This window comes from Marmota marmota, unplaced genomic scaffold (assembly GCF_001458135.2).
Source record: "Marmota marmota marmota unplaced genomic scaffold, marMar, whole genome shotgun sequence".
NCBI classification, from domain to species: domain Eukaryota; kingdom Metazoa; phylum Chordata; class Mammalia; order Rodentia; family Sciuridae; genus Marmota; species Marmota marmota.
In genome coordinates this window covers 4,167,461-4,188,953 of record NW_026000138.1, presented here as the reverse complement: position 1 = coordinate 4,188,953, position 21,493 = coordinate 4,167,461, and the positions used below count along the sequence as shown (strand labels likewise).

Sequence of the window (21,493 nt, the reverse complement as noted above, 5' to 3'; positions counted from 1 at the left end):
ATCAAACTCAGCACTTCAGACATGCTAGGCAAACGCCCTGCCACTGAGCCACAATCCCAGCCCGTGGGGCTGGCTTTGAACTCACAATCCTCCTGCCTCAGCCTCCAAGCTGCTGGGATTATAGGTGTGCGCTACCATGCCTGGCTTCTACCTTGAACTTTCTACCTGTATGGAAGAGTGCTGGTTGAGTTCACAGTCTACTTTGTACCAAGAGGACAGAAGACTATGGCTGCAGCATCTGCTGTGTCCCTCCCTGTGTCAGCTTCGTGATGGAAATTAAATGTAGAAAGCTGGCTATTCCCCTGCTATAGTATGGCTTCTATGCTTCACATCATGACCTGGGGAGACCCATATGGCTAGTAGCTGCTAGCCCCCCACCTAGAAAAAATCACTCAGACAGTATGAACACCACCCCAGACGTCTTAGTTTGCCCTGCACCTCCTTCACATCTCTGTGCTCAAACTATCTTCTTTGTACATGTCTGTCTTGCTCCCTGCTGACAAAACAAGCAACTAGTCACAGATTACATAACTGATTTTAAAAAATGATGACTATGGAAATAAGGGGGAAGCCTGGAGCCACTACGGAAAGCTATAGCTGCAAGTGTAAAAAGATGGCATAAAGTGCTTGCACTAATTCTTGGTACATGGTAGGGCGTTCAAAAACTGATGATGCTTACCTTAATGGTGTGAATACCAAGGCTGGCAGCTGCTTTTAGATTTGGGCCCAGATCATCAAGAAAGATGGACTCGGAGGGCTGCAGGCCGAGCCGTGCCAAGCACAGCTGGTATATCCTGGGGTCTGGCTTACAGATACCTTCCAGGCAGGATTCCACCACCTGAGGGGGGACAGGAGAGAGCAATGGCCCTAAAGGTATAGCTTTCACAAGCATGCTGGCGTATTTTTTGAGAAAGAGCAGAAGGGGGACAGTTGAGATGCATTAGAACAACTCAGAAGTGTTAGAATATTAAAATGAAATTGTTTTGGTAAGTTGAGTAACTAAAAAATTCTGGGTTACAACCTGGGGGCCAAACTCAAGAAAACCAAATTTCTTCACTGTGGCCTTTACAACCAAATGGCCTTAGTTTAATCATCAGTAAAATGGGAACAATAATAGCCATCTTACCTATCTTAGTGGTTATTGTGAAACTTAAGTGAGTTCCAAAATTAACAAGGCACTTGCTAATGTCATATTTACAGAGAATTTTACAATTTCCCCAAAAGTACATTTTACCCATAGTACTGGAGGCCATGTGACAGGAGAAATCACAAACAGAATCCTCATCATGTCTCAGGGACTGAAACACATGACTGCACAGTATAATCTCTTGTGGAACTTTTCATAAATAAACATGCCAAGGTCCCACTCACACACACCTAACAACAATCTCCAGGGAAGGGGACCTGTGTCTTCACAAACTCCCAGGCCATGCTGATGGAACGCAGAGTTGAAAATATTTAATCTCACCTGTCCAATGAAGGGTATAAATACACAGAGGAATAGACCAGAGGCAGGGAACATACCACTTTCTAGAGTCAAACCACAATATCTCTTCCAAGAATGGAAAGAAACAGAAAGGGACTCTGCTGGTGAAATATACAATACTCGAATTATCAGAGAAATTTCCTCCAGTGGGTTCTAGAGCCTTCCATGATTCTCATGGTATTTGGTGAGATGCTTCTATGGCACTGACTTGGATTATCCACAGAGAATGAGCCAGCGGGAAGGGGCCTCCTGATCCATCACAACTCTGGAAGGCCCTGAAAGACTTGCTGCCACTCTGGACTTTGGAGTTATGCTGCTGTTGGTTTTAAGACAAAAATAAGCATTTAAAGGGTACACAAATATAGCCAGGCACAAAGCGGTGCATGCCTCTAATCCTAGCTACTTGGGAGGCTGAGGTAGGAAGACCACAAGGTTGAGGTCAGCCTGTACAACCTAGTGAAACCCTGTCAGAAAATGCAAATTTAAAAACAGCTGGGGATGTAGCTCAGTGGTACAGCACTTGCCTAGCACACACAGGCCCTGGCTTTAATCCACAGCACTGCAAAATAATAATAATAATAATAATAAAATAAATAAACAAACAAAAAAATCCAAATATAGCCAAACATGTTAAAATTATATCACAGGCATTAAAGGCCGGACAGCACTGATGTAGGAATTAAAATCACAAAAACAGAGGATAATATAGTTGGTCTTAGAAGAAAAGAGGCCAACAGACCCATTAAGATTTGTGGGGGACACAAAGGACTGTGTTAAGGTCAGCCTAAAGTTCCAAGTGGGAATGTAAAGGGGGTCTTTAAAGCAGAAGTTTCTTCTTCTTCTTTTTGGTGTTGAACCCAGGGGAGCTCCACCACTGAGTCACAGCCCCAGCCTTTTAACTTTAGAGTTTGAGACAGGGTCTCATTAAGTTGCTTCAGGCATTGATACATTGCCCAGAAAGTCCTGGAACTCAATTCTCCTGCCTCAACCTCCCAAATCGTTGGGATTACAGCATGTATCACCACCTGGCACTACAGATTCAAACTCCACAAATGTTTGGCCTTGCTAAGAGCATAGTGAAATTTTTAAAACCCCGTTTCAACCTATTAGGTCTGAACCTAACTCAGGTTAGAGATGCAATGTTGCACCCTGAAGCAAGAGCACGGACCATGCTTCCCTTGGTTTGAATCCTCAAGCTTACCACGTCAAACTGTTTCTGGTCCACAGGCAAAAAACTTTTCCCATTGGGAAGACGAAAATTATTGCTTAAGACCGCGGTCTGAAGGCCTTTCGATCGAATTTGAGAGATGGCCTCAGTCATCACTGGGAACTGCTTCGCCACTTGCTTACTTGTCAGCAGAGAGAAAAACGAGTCCACGGGCACGGAGGTCTCTGACTGTGAACAGGAGAGGAGGGAAGAACCAGTGGTCAGGAAGAGTGAGAGCCCTGCATGACCCACGGGAAAAAAATACTGATTCCTGGCTTCTTAGGGCTCCGTGGTTGACAGAGCCCAGTTCATTTACTTGCTGCCTGAAGGAACTGAATCGTTCAGCTCCTCTTTGGAACTCTGTATGGGAGTTTTGGGTGGTGGTGTTTTTTTTTGGTTTTTTTGGTGGGGAGGGGTGGTACAGGGGCTTGAACCCAGAGATGCTTAACCACTGAGCCACATCCCCAGCCCTTTTTTATATTTATTTAGAGACCGGGTCTCCCTGATTTGCTCAGGGTCTCACTAAATTACTGAAGCGGACTTTGAACTCACAATACTCCTGCCTCAGCCTCCCAAGTTGCTGGGAATACAGGCGTGCCCACCATGCCTGGCTTGTTTTTTTTTTTTTTTTTCTTTGAGACAGCAATGTTGCTATGTTGCCGAGGATGATCTCAAACTCCTGGGCTCAAAGCAATCCTCTTGCCTAAGCCTCTGCATGCTTGTCTACAAATGAATGTGTATTATAAATATTTATGTATGTATGTATGGTACTGGGGATTGAACCCAGGTGCCCTCTACCACTGAGCCACATCCCGAGCCCTTTTTTAACTTTTTATTTATTTATTTATTTATTAGTTGTACATGGACACGAAGCTTTATTTTGTTTACTAATTTTTTATGTGGTGCTGAGGCTCAAACCCAGTGCCTCCTAAGTGCTAGGCAAGCGCTCTACCACTGAGCCACAACCCCAGCCCCTTTTTTTAACTTTTATTCTGATAAAGTCTTGCTAAGTTGCCAAGGTTGGCCTTGAACTTGTGATCCTTCTGCCTCAGTCTCTACTTGCACAGATTACAGGAGTGTACCACGATGCCAGTTAAATGCAATTTATTTATTTAAAAAATTTTTTGATTATATGTGGACCCAATGCCTTTATTTTATTTATTTACTTATTTTTATTCAGTGCTGACAATTGAACCCAGTGCCTTACACGAGCTAGGAAAGCATTCTACCACTGAGTTATACCCTCAGTCTTGGAATATATTTTTCATGATGTGGAAGGCACTTAATAATTTTGTATTATTCAAGGCTTTACCATTATAAACCTTAGTTTCTGGTCAATTTTGTTGTTTTAAAATTTAATCTGTACAGATTTTAAAAACTCTTACAATGTTTCAGAATCTATAAAGGCCAGTTTGCTATCATATATAAAGATATATATATACACACACACACATACACATATATATGAATACACACACACATATATATATATATATATACTTAATACATACCTAACAGCTTTATTGAAATATAATTAACATACCATACAACTTTCCTACCTAGAGTTCATAAGCCAAAGGCTTGGGTTTGTTTTTTTTTTTTTGTGTGTGTGTGTGTGTGTGTGTTGCTGAGGATAAAACCCAGGGCCTTGTGCATGCAAGGCAAACACTCTAACAACTGAGCTATATCCCCAGCCCAAGGTTTGGGTTTTTAAAAAATTTTTTTAGTTTAGATGTATTTATTTATTATCATGTGGTGCTGAGGATTGAATCCAGTGCCTCACATGTGCTAGGCAAGTGCTCCACCACTGAGCTACAATAACAGCCCACAAGTCAAAGGTTTTTAACATATACACAAAATGATACAACCATCACAATCAATCATAGAATATTTCATTACCCTAAAGAGAAATTCATACGCATTAAGAATCACTCCTGAGGGGCTGGGGATATAGCTCAGTTGGTAGAGTGCTTGCCTCACACACATAAGGTTCTGAGTTCAATCCCCAGCACCACACACAAAAAAAAGAATCACTCCTCAAGCTGGGGTTGTGGCTCAGTAGCAGAGCATTTGCCTAGCACGTGCAGGGCCCTGGGTTTGATCATTAGCACCATGTAACAATAAATAAATAAAATAAAGGTATTGTGTCCAACTACAACTAAAAAATAAATATTAAAAAAAAAGTCACTCCTCACTTTCCTCAACACCCCTAGTCCTAGAAAACCACTAATCTGCTTTCTCTATAGCTTTGAGTATTCAGGACATGCATAGAAATGGAATCAAATAACATGCCATCTTTCTTGACTAGCCTCTTTTACTTAGCATAATGCTTATAAGTCTCAGTCTTTGTATTTTTTTTAAATTGTGGGAAAAATGTATAGCATCCAATTGGCCATTTTAGCCATCCTAAGTGTCCAGTTCAGGGGCCCTGCTGTGCTCACATCATCCAACCACAGAACTGCTCTTACTATTATATTTTAGTACAGCTACTGTGAAAGTTACATGATTTCATGCAAATAAAAAGCTTAGGACAAAGCACTGCACACAGAAAATGGTCAATATTATTATTCTAGGGGCTGGGGCTGTAGCTCAGTGGTAAAGCACTTGCCTAACATGTGTGAGGCACTGGTTTGATCCTCAGCACCACATAAAAATAAATTAATAAACAAAGATATTGTATGTCCCTCTACAACTAAAAAAAATTTTTTTTTAATTTTTTTTAGTTGTAGGTGGACACAATACCTTTATTTTATTTATTTATTTTTATGTGGTGCTGAGGATTGAGCCCAGTACCCCATATGTGCAAGGAAAGTGCTCTGCTGCTGAGCCATGATCCCAGCCCCCTAAAAAATATTTTTAAAAAATTATTATCATTCTAATAAGCTTTTGGATCAAAGTCATTATGTGGATGGCTCCTGTTTCAATATCTGCTGGAGGGGTTTAGAGTAAAGAATGTTTTTACTTATTCATATATGAAGTTAAAATCAAGTACCTAGGGACAGACTAAGTAGATTAAAACATAATGGGTTATTAGGTTTTCACTTTATTTTCAGTTTAATCAAGTTATGGATGAATATTGCCAATTGCTCTTCAAGGCAAAAATAATAAAAAGAAATGCAGGTATATATTCCACTTACTATTTCAAAGCAAAGTCTCCCAAATTCTTTTAAGAAATCCTCTGTTGTTATCTCTCCTCTCATAAATGTCATCCAGGGTCCATTTTCTCCACCTTTGATGAGAGCTTTTAATATAGTTCCAGAAGGAATACGATTCTGTACCTCCCATTCTGTAAATAGAATATACAACAGTGAAATATGAAATACATCGAATAATGGCTGGAGTTCAGGGGAATTATCATACCAGTTCCTATGGTATCACTCTGATGCCTATGTAAATGTTATCTGTAATTTAGAGAAATACACGAAATACTAAAACTTCAACCTCAGATGGCTGGGGATGAAGCTCAGTGGTAGACCATTTGCCTAGCATGCATGAGGCCCTGGGTTGAAACCAGCACCAAAGAAACAAAATCTCAACCTTGGACCTTTGAAGGAAAAGATACTAATTTATATGACAGAGAACACAGTGCTGCTGAGCCTCAGGTCCTTACCACTTGAGATGACCCTGAACACAGCATAGATTCTCTTCTTTGGTCTCTCATTGGCTGGACCATACACATTGGGTTATTTACCTGGTCCTAGCACATCTAAAGAAGTATACATAGGAACAAACCAGATTTGGACAGCAACCCAAACCCAACTCTTCATTTTGTAAGCTAGAGTAATTCTTTACAGCAATATAGCTGATACACTGAATCAGTCACTTTGGGTGAAGCTGTCTTTGTGGAACAAATAAGAAAATTTCTGCTCATAAAGAGGAAAGGCAGTAGATGAATCAGCATTTGTGTAGTACTGGGAACATTTTAATAAGTGTTGTTTTTTCTCCTATGAGGTTTTCTGTTTCTAAGTAATACAGTTTCTAGGGGCAATATGTGTATTTTGAAACGAAGACACTGTCTTTTTTTTCCCAATAAAGTAGTACTTGTGCATTAAAAATATCTAAGACAACATAAAAAGTTATAAAATGAAAAAAGAGTGAGGCACAGTGGCACAAAACCCCCAACAACTTGGGAGGTGAAGTCAGAAGGATTGAAAGTTCACTGTCAACTTCAGAAACCTGGCAAAACACTGTCCCAAAATACAAAATTAAAAAAGGGCTGGGACATAGCTTAGAGGTAAAGTACTCCAGGTCCATTTCCTAATATTGCAAAAGAAAAAAGTAAAATGACAAGCAATCTCATTTTTCAGAAATAACCAATGATAATGATATCATGTATGTCCCTTGAGAAGAGTAAGACTTTAAAAACTCAATATAGATCCAGGTGTCATGGTACATGCCTGTCATCTCAGCAATTCGGGAGACGGAGGCAGGAGGATCACAAGTTTCAGGTCAGCCTGGGCAACTTAGCCAGACCCTGCTTCAAAATAAAAAGGGATAGGGATGTAGATCAGTGGTAAAACACTCCTGGGTTCAATCTCTAGTACAAAACAAAACAAAACTCATCAATCCAAAAATATTTCTGTAATTTTAGAGCTAAACTGTATGGCCTTTTTCATAGTCTCAGATTTGGCAAGTGTGTGGGGAAGTCAGCACCTTCACATATTGCTGACAAAGCATAAACAAGTATAACCTCTATGGAGAGCAGTTTGGCAATTTCTGCCAATATTTTAAATGTGCCTACATTCGATACAGTAATTTTACTTCCAGGAATTTCTTCCAGATATATTTAGAAAAATATACAATGATAACAAGGCTGTTTGTGCAGAACTGCTTCTAATAAAAAAGAAATGGAAGTTTAATTGTACATTAATAAAGGGCTTATTAAATTAATTAGGGTAAATCTACCTAAGGAATACCACATTGTATGTGTGAGATGTTAAAATGTATAAACTAAGAGTCGACAAATAGGTCTTGGGGCCCAAATCAATCTCCTGCTTGTTTTTTGTTTATTTTTGGTTTACTGTGGTGCTAGGGATCGAACCCAGAATCTTATGCATGTTAGGTAAATGCTATACCTCTGGGCTACACTCTCAGCCCTCCTGTTTCTGTAAATAAAGTTTTATTGGAACACAAGCACACTTATTCCTTTACTATTGTCTACTGATGCTTTCTCACTGTTGTAGAGGTGAGTAGTTATGACATAGACACTATGGCTTACAAAATGCAAAGTCTATATAGCCCTTTATAGAAAGAGTTTGCTAACTCTTGAACTAGACCTATGCCTACTGATATGAAAAAACTGCAAAAGTCTAGGGCTGTAGTTCAGTGGTAGTATATGTTGTACTTTGCATGAATGAGGCCCTGGTGTGATCCTCAGCACCATTTAAAAAAAAGGAAGGAAGAAGTAAATTGGCAAAATAACTACTGCAAAAAAAAAAAAAGGTACAGAATAGTCTGCAGAACATGATCCAATGTATGTGTGCACATATACATGTTTCACACATACCCTTATATGTCAATGTGTAGCTAGACAGACACATGAAAATTTTTAAAGGATAAACAAGAATATATTCACAGTGGGCTGGGGATATAGCTCAGTTGGTAGAGTGCTTGCCTTGCATGCCTTGGGTTCGATCCCCAGCACCACACACACACACACACACACACACACACACACACAAATGTTCACAGTAATACCCACAGAAGGCAAGAAGGCAAGAACCTCCTGGGGAAGGGTAAAGGTAGCACAGGAAGTTTCCTTTGAATATTTTTAAAAATATGTTTTAGTTGTCAACAGACTTTTATTTTATTTATTTACATGCAGTGCTGAGACTCAAACCCAGTACCTCAAACATGCTAGGCAAACGTTCTACCACTAAGCCACAAAGCCAGCCCTCCTTTGCATTTTATTCTCTTTTAGCACTAAGAATTCAATAAACGAGAGTAGACATAACTGAATTTTAATATGGAAAACCATTAAATTAAATCCCAATTTTACACATCACAAAAATAAATTCCCAAACTGGGTGTGATGGTACATTCCTGTAATCCCAGTAACTTGGGATGCTAAGGCAAGAGGATTGCAAGTTTGAGGCCAGCCTCAGCAACTTAGCAAGGCTCTAAGCAACTTAATGAAACTGGGGCTCCAAAAAAAAAAAAAAAAAAAAGCAGGGCTAGGGATGTTGTTCACTGGTACAGTGCTCAGGAGTACAAAAAAATAAATAAACTTTAAAATAAATTCCCAATAGATAAAATACACAACACTTTAAATGAACTTGAAGAGAAGAGTTTATCCAAGACTCAAAAAGCTCAAGCCATAAAGAAAAAACACAAGCTGTGCAAGGTGGCATACACCTGTAATCTCAGTGACTGGAGAAGCTGAGACAGGAGAAGCCCAAGTTCGAGGTTAGCCAGGGCAATTTAGGAAGACCCTGCCTCAAAATAAAACAAAAACATTAAGTTTATATAATAAAACAAAAAATAAAGGGACATACAGTTGTACAGTTGTAGAGCACTTGCCTAGTGTGTCCTGGATTCAATTCCCAACACTGAAAGAAGAAAGGAAACATAAAAAGAACAAACAGAACAAAAGTTTGGTACGGCAAAGAACATTACATAAAATCAACACACACCACAGAAGGGAAAAATATTTACAAGCAATGTAATTGATGAAAAGTTATTATTGCAAATCAACAAAAAAAATGAACAATTCATAGAAAAATAGAACCAAGTGAGCAATAAATATACTAAAAAATGCCAGGCATGGTGGTACATACCTGTAATCCCAGCAGCTCAGGAGGCTAAAGCAGGAGGATTCTGAGTTCAAAGCCAACCTCAACAAAAGCGAGATGCTAAGCAACTCAGTGAGACCCTGTCTCTAAATAAAATACAAAATAGGGCTGGGGATGTGGCTTAGGGGTCTAGTGCCCCTGAGTTCAATCTCCAGTACCAAAAAATACACACACACACACACACACACTCACTCACACACACACACACACACACACACCATAAAAGGCTCAACCCCACTGACAATCAGGGAAATGAATATAAAACAACAGAAAAAAAAAGAGGTAGAACTGTAGCAAAAAATGAAAAAGTCTGATTTATCATTATGCTCCCTGAATACAATGTTAAAGAGAATTTTTCTGTCATGTGCATATTAATTTCATAGCAACCAAAAAGTTCAAATTGGGGGCTGCGGATGTGGCTCAAGCGGCAGCGCGCTCGCCTGGCATGCGCGGGGCGCTGGGTTCGATCCTCAGCACCACATACAAATAAAATAAGGATATTGTGTCCACCGAAAACTAAAAAATAAATATTAAAAAAAAAAAAAAGTTCATATTGAAGTGGCAAGCTTTCTCCAACAGCCAGACAGCAAATGTTTTAGGGCTTGAGGGCCATAAAAGTTCCTGTTGAAGTTACTCAACCCAGCCATTATAGGGCAAAAGCAGCCAGGGATAATGAATGGTCTGGCTATATTCCAAAAGAAATTCATTTTTATAGACACTGAATGTGTCTATAAATCTCACACAGTATGTGTGAGATTTTAAAATGTATAAACTAGAATAAGGGCCAACAAATATTTTGCAGTATTGGAGATTAAACCCAGGGCCTATGCATACTTTGCAAAGCACTCTTATCACCGAGCTACAGTCCCAGCCCCTTTATAAATTTTTAATTTGAGACATGGTTTCACCAAGTTACTCAGGCTGGCTTTGAACTTGTGATCCTCCTACCTCAGCCTCCTGAGTATCTTGGATATAGATGTGTACCATCACACTTGGCAAAATATTGAGTACTTGTTTTGATATCTTCCAATTATTTCAAAAGGTAAAAGTCATTCTTGGATGACAGGTAATTTGGCCCAAGGGCCAGAGTTGATTAACCCCCATCTTAAATGTTAAAAAAAAAAAAATGTAAGTATAACTTTTCTTTTTTTTTTTTTAATTGGCGGGGGATGGGGTGGGTGGTACCAGGTATCAAACTCAAGGGCATTAATCACAGAGCAACAGCACTTTGCTGGTGCACAGGTACTGGCATTCTACATGAAGGAGAAGGGCTGGGTCTAGACTGAGGGAAAAGTTTCCAACTAGTTCAGTAAGGCTCAAAGGGATCTGACCTCTTTGCACATGGAAATTGACTAATTCCCCAGAGCCACATCATACCCAGTTTCAGTTCTTCTAGTCAGTTATGAAAACTGGCTTTTTATTTTTATTTTGAGACAGGGTCTCACAAGTTGCTTAGAGCCTTGCTAAATTAGAGCCTGGCCTCAAATTCGTGATATTCCTGCCTCAGCCTCCCAAGCCACTGGGATTACAGGTGCCTGCTATCATACCGGGTTTAAGATGTAATATTTGGGCTGGGGTTATAGCTCAGTGGCAGAGTGCTTGCCTAGCATGCGTGAGGCACTGGGTTCAATCCTCAACACCACATAACAATAAACAAATAAAGTAAAGGAATTCTGTCCATCTAAACTACAAAAAAAATTTTTTTTAAAGTATGTAAGATTTAAGCTGGGACAGTAGATTAATCACAGAGCACTTGCCTAGCACGGGAAAGGCCTTGGGGTCAAGCCCTAGAACCCCACATACACACACACACACACACACACAAAAATTAGGCATGGTAGCACACACATATAATCCCAGCTATTTGGGAGGCTGAAGCAGGAGGATCACAAATTCAAGGCCATTTAGGAAATGAAGAGAATATTAAAAGAGCCAAAGTTGGACTGGGAGTGTGGCTCAGTGGTGGAGCATTGCCTAACATGCTCAGGACATGGGTTTATCCCCAGTACTACACACATTGACAGAGTGAGACAGTAAGTGAGAGCCAGTGCCTGGGTTCCTAATGCTACAGAACTACATCCCAGTCCCAGACATATACCTGGGCTTTTGTGAACAAAAAAAAAAAGAAAGAAAGAAAGAAAGAAACTTCTATCTTGTTTCAGTTCCTGTTTTGTTAGGATTTCTAAAACTTGAAACCCAAACTGAACTAATTAATGTAAGTTGAACAGAGAGGAGAAAGAAGGAAAACCAGGGAGGGCTTGAGAAACAAAAGTTAACACTGTAAGGGAGGTAGCAGAAAAGGTTGTGATCCACTGGGGAATTTCATTCAGCATTCAAGATTTCAGTAGTACTGTTCCCAGGGAAAGGTAGTTAAATTCTCATCAAAACTACAATAACCACAGCAGCTTGTTGTTTACTGAGAACAAGGGATGAGCTGAGCACTCTGTGCTATGCCAGTGGATTATTTCATTTAACTCTTCCTCAAATCTCAAGGAGGTAGGTACCATTATTAATCTGAATTTAATGATGAAAAAACTAAAGACTCAGAGAAGTTGAACAATTTGCCCAAGACACTCAACCACTAAGTAATGCTTGGAATTTGATTCAAGGGCCAGTGCACTGCCCTCTGGGATATGCTGCTGCCCAGATGTGTCTCCCCTATCCCCTCTCACCGTACATTCTTCAGCCCCCATGTGAAAAAGAATGAAAAGCTCACCTGCAGCCACACTGGCTGGAGAAGGAATGAGAACTCCACCCATGTCAAAAATCACCGCTCTGTAGGTGCCACCCCCAGAATGTGTCCATCGGTGGGTCCTCTGCTGCCTGCACTGCACGGACTTCATGAAAGCTGCTCTCCATGTCCAGGGGAGACAGGAGGACTGGAAAAGCCTCCTTATGCACATGTTGAGCTCAGGCTGTGTGAGAAGAAGGCACAGGGCACAGCTTGACCTCACTACTTCTATGCAGGCCCCTGCCCTGGAGCTTAGGAATGCCAATTAGACATTGCCAACTGATCAACAAGTGTCTCAAAAACCACATCAATAATTGATCTCAGTGTCTCCTCCCTCCCTGACTGCCCACCAAATGGCTCCATCATCCACCCAGCTGCCCAAGCTAAAAAGTGAGATTCAGCCCTGAATTCCTGCCATCTCAGCTTAGCCATGGCAAGGCCAGCTGCTCTCAACATTGTCAATTCCACTCCTTCCCTTTCTCACTGTCATCGTTCTGCCTGTCCATGATTTTTTTTTTTTTTTTTTTTGTGCTGGGGATTGAACCCAGGGCCTTGTGCATGCAAGGCAAGCACTCTACCAACTGAGCTATATCCCCAGCCCTCTGTCTGTGGATCTTAACTGCTCCCTCTGCCTCTTTTCAAACCTCTTACCAATTCATTCTTCATTTGTCAGAATAATCTTTCAGAACTGCAAATCTGATCACATCTTAATCCCATTTAAAAACCTCAGTGAGTCTCTATTGCCCTTAAGGCAAACTTTCAGTTCCTTAACCTGGTTTTAAAGGCCCCCTAAGATCTGCTTCCCTCCAATCTGTAGCAATTCAATTCACCCTGTTGTTTCACCTCAACCAGGGAGAGAAGCCAACACAAGTATCCACGTGCAGTTTTCTTAAACATACTATATTCACCTCCTGCCTGTCTTTGCATATGTTGCTCCCTTGACCTGAAATACTTGGCAACAATTTCCTGGCTAATTCCAAATGGTCCCCTGGGTTGCAGTTTACCAGTCTTTCCTGTATTCTCCCAAGACATCCTGTACCTCCCTCCTCCTAGTACTTAGGATGTCACCATCACATCATCAAAACATCATCTCTCATACAGATCACTGCCCTAGCCTCCTAATGATTCCCCATTGACTCTTTTCTAAAATCACCTTCAAAAGGTTTGGGGAAGAGCTCAGTGATGGAGAGTTGACTTAGAATACATGAGGCCCTGGGTTCCATCCCTGGAATGTATCACACACACGTGTGAGCGCGCACGCACGCACGCACGTGCGCACACACACAAACCACCCCACACAAAGGTTCAAGAACCGCATACATATATGCATGTATGTTGATATATGCATATATTCCTATATTCACATGAACTGAGATTAATGTTAATGATGAATCTAGATTAAAAAGTATATGGGAGGCCCTAGTTCGTGGCTCAGTGGTAGAGCACTTGCCTAGCATTCATGAGGCACTGGGTTCAATCCCTGACAACACATAAAAATAAAGAGAAATAAAATAAAGGTATTAAAAAAAGTATATGGGAGATGACTGTCTTTTCTTTCACATTTTCTATAAGTTTGGAATAAAAAACTGGGGGACTCCCAACTTTTATTCTTCTCTTGAAAATCATTAAGCTTTTTATGTGCTTTCATAGTTGAAAAGCTTTTCTACTGATCATGGTGGCACACATCTGCAATCCAAGCAACTCAGGAGGTTGAGGCAGAAAAATTCCAAGTTCAAAGCCAGGCGGGGCAACTTAGCAAGACCCTGTCTCAAAATAAAAAATAAAAAAGGGCTGCGGCTGTTAAATAAGTGAGAGAGTGTTTGCCTAGTATGCTTGAAACCTGGGCTCGATCCCCAAAAATGCCACAAAAACAAGGCTTTTAGCAGAGTGGAGTGCACTCACCTATACAGTCCCACCTACTCAAGAGGCTGAGGCAGAAGGATCACTTTAGTGCAGGAGTTTGAGTCCAGCCTGGGCCCATCTCAAAAAAAGGAGAGCTGGGATTGTGGCTCAGTGGTAGACTTGTCTAACATATGTGAGGCATTGGGTTCAAATATCAGCACCACATAAAGAAATAAATAAAATTATTGGGGCTGGGGATGTGGCTCAAGTAGTAGCGCGCTCTCCTGGCAAGCGTGAGGCACTGGGTTCGATCCTCAGCACCACATAATAATAAAATAAAGATATAAAAATAAATAAATAAATAAATAAATAAAATTATTGTGTCCATCTACAACTAAAAATATTTTTTAAAAGGTGGGGCAAGAGTGTCTGAGGATGTGGTTTAGTGGTAAAGAGTATGCATATGGGGCTGGGGTTGTGCCTCAGCAGTACAGATCTCATCTAACACATGTAAGGCACTGGGTTTGATTCTCAGCACCACACAAAAATAATAAATAAATAAATGTCCAACTACAACTTAAAAAAAAAAAAAAAAGAGTATGCATAGCACACAGAAGGCCCTGGGTTTGACCCCTAGTAAACACACACACACACAAAATAGTTTTTTTTAAAAACCAGGTTAGAGCCAATCAGGTTGGCAAGACAACTTACAATTTTATGGGACTGAAGCCAGGGCCTGTGTCTGCTAAGCAAGTGCTGTACCACTGAGCTATATCCCCAGCTGTTTTTAAATCTGCATATTCTGACAGGGTTTCACTAGGTTGCTCAGGCTGGCCTCAACCTTAAAGAGTCAAAAACCTAAGTAAGCATCTAAAAAAAGGAATTGGGGCTGGGGTTGTAGCTCAGTGGTAGAGCGCTCGCCTAGCACGTGCGAGACCCTGGGTTCGATCCTCAGCACCACATTAAAAAAATAAATAAATAAAATAAAGGCATTGTGTCCAACTATATCTAAAAAATAAATATTATAAAATAAAACAAAAAATCAAAAAAGGAATCATAAACAGTAAATCTTGAAAATGACATAATATGCTTCTTGGGCATTGGAAACTTGCTGAATTTGGAGTAATTTTCAAAATATAAAAACTTCGAGGATGATCTCCACATTTTTGGTTTTACTTACGTTTCTATGCCAATGCCAAAGTTTATGATACAAAGACAAATTTATTTATAGGCTCATGAACATGTAAATATGGCTTGTGCAAGGGTTTAAGAGAGATGAGGGCTGGGGTGGTGGCTCAGTGGTAGAGCGCTTGCCTAGCACGTGTGAGGCACTGGGTTCAATCTTCAGCACCACATAAAAATTAATTAATTAATTAAAGGGATTGTGTCCTTCTACAACTAAAAAAAAACATAAAAGAGAGAGAGAGAGAGAGAGATGAAAAGTGTCTTTGGGGCCTGAAGGGCCAACTTTAATAATTCCTAACTGAAGTAACTGTCCTCCACACTCTCCTGCTAATGGACATGTGGGCGATGCTCCCACAGGCAGCTTGCTTAATCCTCCGCCTTCAGATGACAGTTCTGTTGTAGCTACTTGCCAAGAATGCTCTCTTCAGAGCAAAAAGTGCTGTTAAGTTCTCATCCCTTCACACCTCGCCATGTCCTGTGCTGACTAGAACACCTTCCTGGGCTGTACCTCATGAATTTCCATTTGTTTATTCATCACAGCTTTAGATTTATCTCCTTATAGAAGCTTCTTTCTTTTTCTAAGAAGAGTAAGGCATCTTTTTCCCCTCCCATTGCTCCTTCTCTGTACTTTAGTAGAACTCTTACTCCATTATTCAGGAATTGTTTTCATTTCTATCTGTTCCTATAATTGTAAACTCCCTTAAGACAAGGACTATCTTATTCATCTTTGTATAAATCCATCCCCTGAGGCCTTTCTAGACATAGAAGGATGCATTTTATTACTTTAAAGAAAAGGGAAAAGTAAAAACACCATGTCCCTGAATGCACCCTTTCTATTCCCAAAAACTTAGCCATGTTAAGAGAACCAGGAGAGCAAGCCTAGGCTGGAAAGTTCAAATACATATGATCTTGAAGGACACTGGCTTTCTCTCAGGCCCACTAGAAACTAAGGCAAGTTAGTGTTATCTGTAGAAAGCTACTTTCTTTCCTGTATTCCAGGACATCTGCTCCTTGGGATACAAACTAAGCAAGCTAATACCAATGAAGTTACTGTTTTTGCAGCCTAACACATAAAACCCCTCTCAGTAGCAACAGACATGGAACTGGGGGCACTGTGGAAAGGATACATGTCACTTGCTCAGCTGGCTGTCATTGGATAGAACATCATGAGGTAGAGGAGCCACTGCTTGGTGAAACATGTTGAGGTACATGTGCTATCTGTTCAGCCTATTGCTATTGAACTCTTTGTGAAGCAGTTGCTGAACTCTCATACACTTTCCCCAATAATTTACATGTCTCACATGCTATCTCTGGGTACTTTCTTTTGCCTATCCTACTTTCTTTTACCTACCCCACTGCCCTGGCACAACTGCACAAAGTAAACATGCATAAGCTGAATATATCAGAAAATAGGAAAAAGCTAGGGACAGTCTTAGTGGTTGGCAGTCACAAAGAACTATAATGTATCCAACTTGGACATTTCTGGCTGAAAATTTTAGTTCTCTGGAACTGGAATCTTATAAACCACAAGGAATATTTGTCATCTCCTCCCTGTGTTTCTCTGAGATTGGCGTAGTATAGATTTGCTACTTGTTTTTGTGACTAGACACACAGTGTTTGTTATTACACATTAAGACAATATTTTAGTAAAGATATTAAGTTTGGGCTCTTGAAATAGATATGTTCCATTCAAATTCTAGCTCTGCCACTTACTAAGTGTGAGATCCTGAACACTTGACTCTGTAAAGTGGGCCTGACACAAAGCAACCCTTCCTAGGGTTGGAGAGAGGGGTTCCTCAGGTTCCTTCTCTGTAAAATGAGGACAATTATAGTACCTATCTCACAAAGTTATCTTTGCATTAGATAAAACAGATAAAGCACTCATTAGTACCTAGCACACCAGTAAATGTTATCTATAACTTAGGCTGTTGGGGGGGTGCCTCAGTGGTATAGTGCATGCTTTTGCATGTGCAAGGCCCTGGGTTCAATCCCCAAAACCATCACCAAAAAAAAAAAAGTTATCCAGTACTATCACATCCAAAAAAGTTCACATAAAGTCTCATGTATTTGTACATGTTTAAGCACTTTCACATAAACCAGTGATTTTCAATAGAGGGTGATTTGGGCCCCAGGGGACATTTGGCAATATCTGGACACATTTCTAGTGATCACCACGGGGGAAGAGTGCTACTGGCATCTGGTGGACCAGGCCAGAGACAGGGATGCTTCTAAACATCCTACAATGTCCAGGATACATATTTACACACCCTCAAAGAATGTCAAAAGTGCAGAGGCTGAGAGACTCTGATTTAAAGAGGGTATGAGACATTCCATAGGATGTAGTCTCAAGTTATATATATGGATATATCGTGTGGGTGTAGTCACAAGTTACACATATGGATATATCAAGTGGTGGGTGTAGTCACAAGTTACATATATGGATATATCATGTGATAGTGTTACACATATATAGAAAATCCATATACCTAGACATGTCCAGGATGACTGTGACACATCTTATATATGCTCATATCATATACCTAGAGCAGCATCCTGTCATGTATATGCCATATATGCATCAATTGTAACTTGTCAATATCTATATTCTAAGAGCAATCTGACAGTCTAAAAGAACGCTACCGTTATCTCTATACACATCATTTCATTTCATCCTCACAACCACTTAAGAATATTAGCCCAACTTTCTACAACGATTAGTTCAAAGATCACACAACTAGTGATGAAGGTCAACTGCCTAAGTAGACACCGTGATTGCTCCATTCACCCATGTATTTCGAGGGCCCCCGACAGTGTCTAGGCTTTCTGGAAACATCTGCGAAGGCATGGGGTGGGAATCACCTCTCTGAGCCTCAGCGTACGAATCTGTAAAGTGGGCCTGACACAAAGCAACCCTTCCTAGGGTTGGAGAGAGAGATCAAACGCAAAAACCCTCAGCATAGCGCGGGTTTCAATTCGAGATCTCGCGGAGCCGGGCACTAGCCAGCCGAGGTGGGCTGAAGACGAAGCCTCTCGGGCAGGTAGAGGTTAATCGGGGCCTGGGCGCAAACCCACCGCTGGGCTTCTCGGGGGTGCCACTCCAGCAAACGCAAACCTGTCCTTCCTCTCCGACCTCCCGGAGCTCCAGTCCGGAACCACTCAGGCCCGCCCCCACGCCGCCTCGCCCAATCAGAGCGTGCGCTTGTGTGCGCATGCGTGACCCCGCGGGTCAGAGACGGCGGCCGAGAGGCGGAAGTGCAGGTTGTTGTGGCTCCAAAGGCTGCGCGAGGGACTGGTGCTGCTGAGGCAGCCGCGGCGCTGCCGGCCCCGGGCCGCTCGGCCTCTCCGTTCGCCTCCCAGCCTGGTCTGAGCCCGCCGGAGCTCTCGCCGGCCAGCGCCTGCCCTATGAGTGTGTCACTGGTTGTCATCCGACTGGAGCTCGCGGAACACTCGGCCGTTCCCGCTGGCTTCGGCTTCAGCGCCGCGGGTGAGTCCCAGTGCCGCGCCGCCTTACCTGTGGCCGGGATTGGGCCCCGGGGTTCGCCTTCCCGAAACGTGGGTCCGGGGACAGGCCGTGACGAGGGCTTCTGCCTCAGGCAGAAGCGAGAGGTGGTTGGGATCCTCTTATTTTATCCATCTTTAGGAGGCCTTCCCAGATGTCATCTCTAGATGTGAAATCCTTCCTGGGCCCTTCCTCCCGTGCCTTTCCGAGGGCTTTCACCTAGCGCGTCTCCTTCTCTGCCCCGCCTGAGTCGAGTGATACATTTGTCTCACATGCTTTTCTCTAGGCTTCGTGAAAGCAGGGACTAGGTCCCCAACGACTCTGATGGTCCCTGGTTTAATTAAACTGTTCCTTTTCCCTGAGGTGCCTCATGACGATAATCCTAGTAAATAAAATTCGAGCACTTCCTAAATCCAAGCACTGCACTGGAAACCTGTGTGCATCCTCTTCTTTAATGACCTCGGCAACAACCTTAAGGCAGATGGATAGTTTGGACCTTTTACAAGGAAACTGAGACCCAGTGATTAAATAATTTGCCTAAAGATACATGTAAGTGGTGAAACTGGGATTCCAACCCTGAGAGCTGGACTTAAGAATGAGCCCTTCAACCCCAGCACATGCCATCTTAGTGGGGAATGCAGCTATGCTCTGTTCCTGGGTCCTCAAAAGATTACCTGATAACAACATTCATTCAAGAGATATTTATTAAATGCTCAATAATGGCTGGAGCTTAGGTTTTGGGCAGAATCGGATATGGTCTCTGCTGAAATGCACCAGCAGTTTCATGGGGGAGACAGATAATTAAATAAGTAAAGAATAAGTGTAGGTTTATAACTGTGATAAATTCTGCAAAGGTAAGGAGAAACGAGAAAATTCACAAGAATATGGGAGTAGGGCAAGTAAGGATGTCATCATTGAAAACTACTCCAAGTATGTCAACTTTGGAGCTGCAAGTTAAAGATGACTGATTTTTTATTTTTTATTTTCTTGAGACAGGATTTCACTATGTTGCCCAGGCTGGTTTCAGATGAATATGTTTTTTTGTGGGGTACCAGGGATTGAACTCAGGGGTACTTGACCACTGAGCCATATCCCCAGCCCTGTTTTGTGTTTTAGAGACAGGGTCTCACTGAGTTACTTTGTGCCTTGCAATTGCTGAGGCTGGCTTTGAACTCTTGATCCTTCTGTCTCAGCTGCTGGGATTATAGGCGTGGGCCACCGTGCCTGGCCTCAGATGAATATGTTTTAATTCAAGGTTATGAGGATTTTTTGTTTTAATTAATTAATTCTCTCTCTCTCTTTCTTTTCTTTCTTTTTGTTTTTTTTTTGGTGGTACTGGCCTCATCATGCTAGGCCGGCACCTTCCCACTGAGCTATATCCCCTTTCCTACTAGGACCTTTTAAAGGCTAAAAGTGACCCCTTAGTTCTGAAAGCCAACCAAATTGGAATTTGCCACACATAGACATCTGCGTGAGTCAATTGTGTAGTTGTTTATTTAACATATATTTAGAGAACTCTCCATTGTGTGCTGGACACAAAGTACAGTGATGGGCAAGGTAAGCCTTATCCCTGCACTCACAGAGCTTATTTTAGTTGAGACACCAAATTCCTTTTCTCGTTTATGTGTTTCATTAAGATAGAAATGATAGATTTACGTGGTTTGATCCATAGCATGTCAGTGACCCAGGATGTTTAAAAACAGATCTCTAGCCCAGTACAGTGGCACGTGCCTGTGATCCCAGAAACTATGGAGGCTGAGACAGGATTACAAGTTTCAGGCCAGCCTGGATAACTTAGTGAGACCTGTCTCAAATTAAAATTTAAAAGGGGGATGAATAGGGATGAAGCTCAGTGGCAGAGTGTCTGCCTAGCATGTGCAAGGGTGCAGATTTAATCCCTAGTACCACCAAAAAAAAAAAAAAAAAGACCTCTAAAGATTTTGAAATTTAGGCCCAATCCAGGGTCAGTTTAACCAGTTACTAAAATGTTAGTTCATCTAAACATAGTCCTTGTTGAACCTTCTCTGAAGCTGACTCTTGTTGATTTACATTAAAATGCCTGATTCTACCAAAACAACCCTGTTTGTGAGTTTATGTTAGTGGTAGCTTATTGACTGTTTGCTGACTGCTGGAGTCCCAGAGGTGAGTGAGATGGATACTGAAAAGGCATCTTAGGGGAGAGCAGCAGAAAGAAAAGGGAAATCTGTTGACTGGGATATTGAGAATGGAGAGGAGCTTGTTTTATGTTCAGATATTATTCATATATTCTATAGCTGGGGAAATGTCTAATGAGGAGATCAAAAAGAAGACACTTGCTTCAGCTGTTGCCTGTTTAGAAGGGAAGTCACCAGGGGAAAAAGCAACAATCATTCATCAGCACCTTGGCCGCCGGGAAATGACAGATGTAATCATTGAGACTATGAAGTCCAACCCAGGTATATTTTCAGAAACTCTGGACTCTTTTGTAATGTGAGCTTCCAGTTACTTGTTTTATACGTGTTTTGTGAACTCATAATGTTAACCTGGAGCATACTTTTATCTTTACTGCTTGCATGCTTTTACATGAGGTCATTAAGGCACATTTCGGCATCTCTAAATGTTTCTTCTAAATTAATCTGGTCATGCATTGCACATGCCTATTGCCCCAGCCACTTGGAGGACTGAAGCCGGAGGATCACTTGACCCCAGGAGCTCAAAGACAACGTGGGCAACATAGCAACACCTTATCTCAAAAAAAAAAAAAAAAAAAAAA

At 41.4% G+C, this 21,493-nt stretch overlaps 2 protein-coding genes across 10 annotated transcripts in view; one reads left to right on the top strand and one right to left on the bottom strand.

The window, feature by feature from the left end:
- The window catches only part of Acad10 (acyl-CoA dehydrogenase family member 10), a 53,372-nt gene extending 34,950 nt beyond the window's left edge, over nt 1-18,422 (bottom strand). For 3 of the 5 annotated variants that reach the window (XR_007341397.1, XR_007341396.1, XM_048785618.1), the window contains exons 1-5: nt 18,102-18,292; nt 12,201-12,399; nt 5,831-5,979; nt 2,688-2,882; nt 680-838 (exon numbers count right to left, since the gene is read on the bottom strand). Coding sequence is in view for 3 of the 5 variants with exons in the window: in XM_048785618.1 (XP_048641575.1) it covers nt 680-838; nt 2,688-2,882; nt 5,831-5,979; nt 12,201-12,387 (690 nt within the window). In the remaining 2 variants the exon portion in view is untranslated. Of the gene's footprint in view, nt 1-679; nt 839-2,687; nt 2,883-5,830; nt 5,980-12,200; nt 12,400-18,101; nt 18,295-18,314 lie in introns of those variants that run through there. The other 2 variants (XM_048785616.1, XM_048785617.1) reach the window with 2 other exon arrangements.
- A 51-nt stretch (nt 18,423-18,473) lies between these two features.
- Nucleotides 18,474-21,493, top strand: part of LOC107156441 (BRCA1 associated protein) — a 35,934-nt gene continuing 32,914 nt past the window's right edge. The window contains exons 1-3 of one of the 5 annotated variants that reach the window (XM_015502519.2): nt 18,585-18,726; nt 19,105-19,290; nt 21,015-21,176. In XM_015502519.2, coding sequence (XP_015358005.1) covers nt 21,023-21,176 — 154 coding nt within the window. In that variant the 5' untranslated portion in view covers nt 18,585-18,726; nt 19,105-19,290; nt 21,015-21,022. Of the gene's footprint in view, nt 18,727-19,085; nt 19,291-21,014; nt 21,177-21,493 lie in introns of those variants that run through there. The other 4 variants (XM_015502521.2, XM_015502520.2, XM_048785619.1 and 1 more) reach the window with 4 other exon arrangements.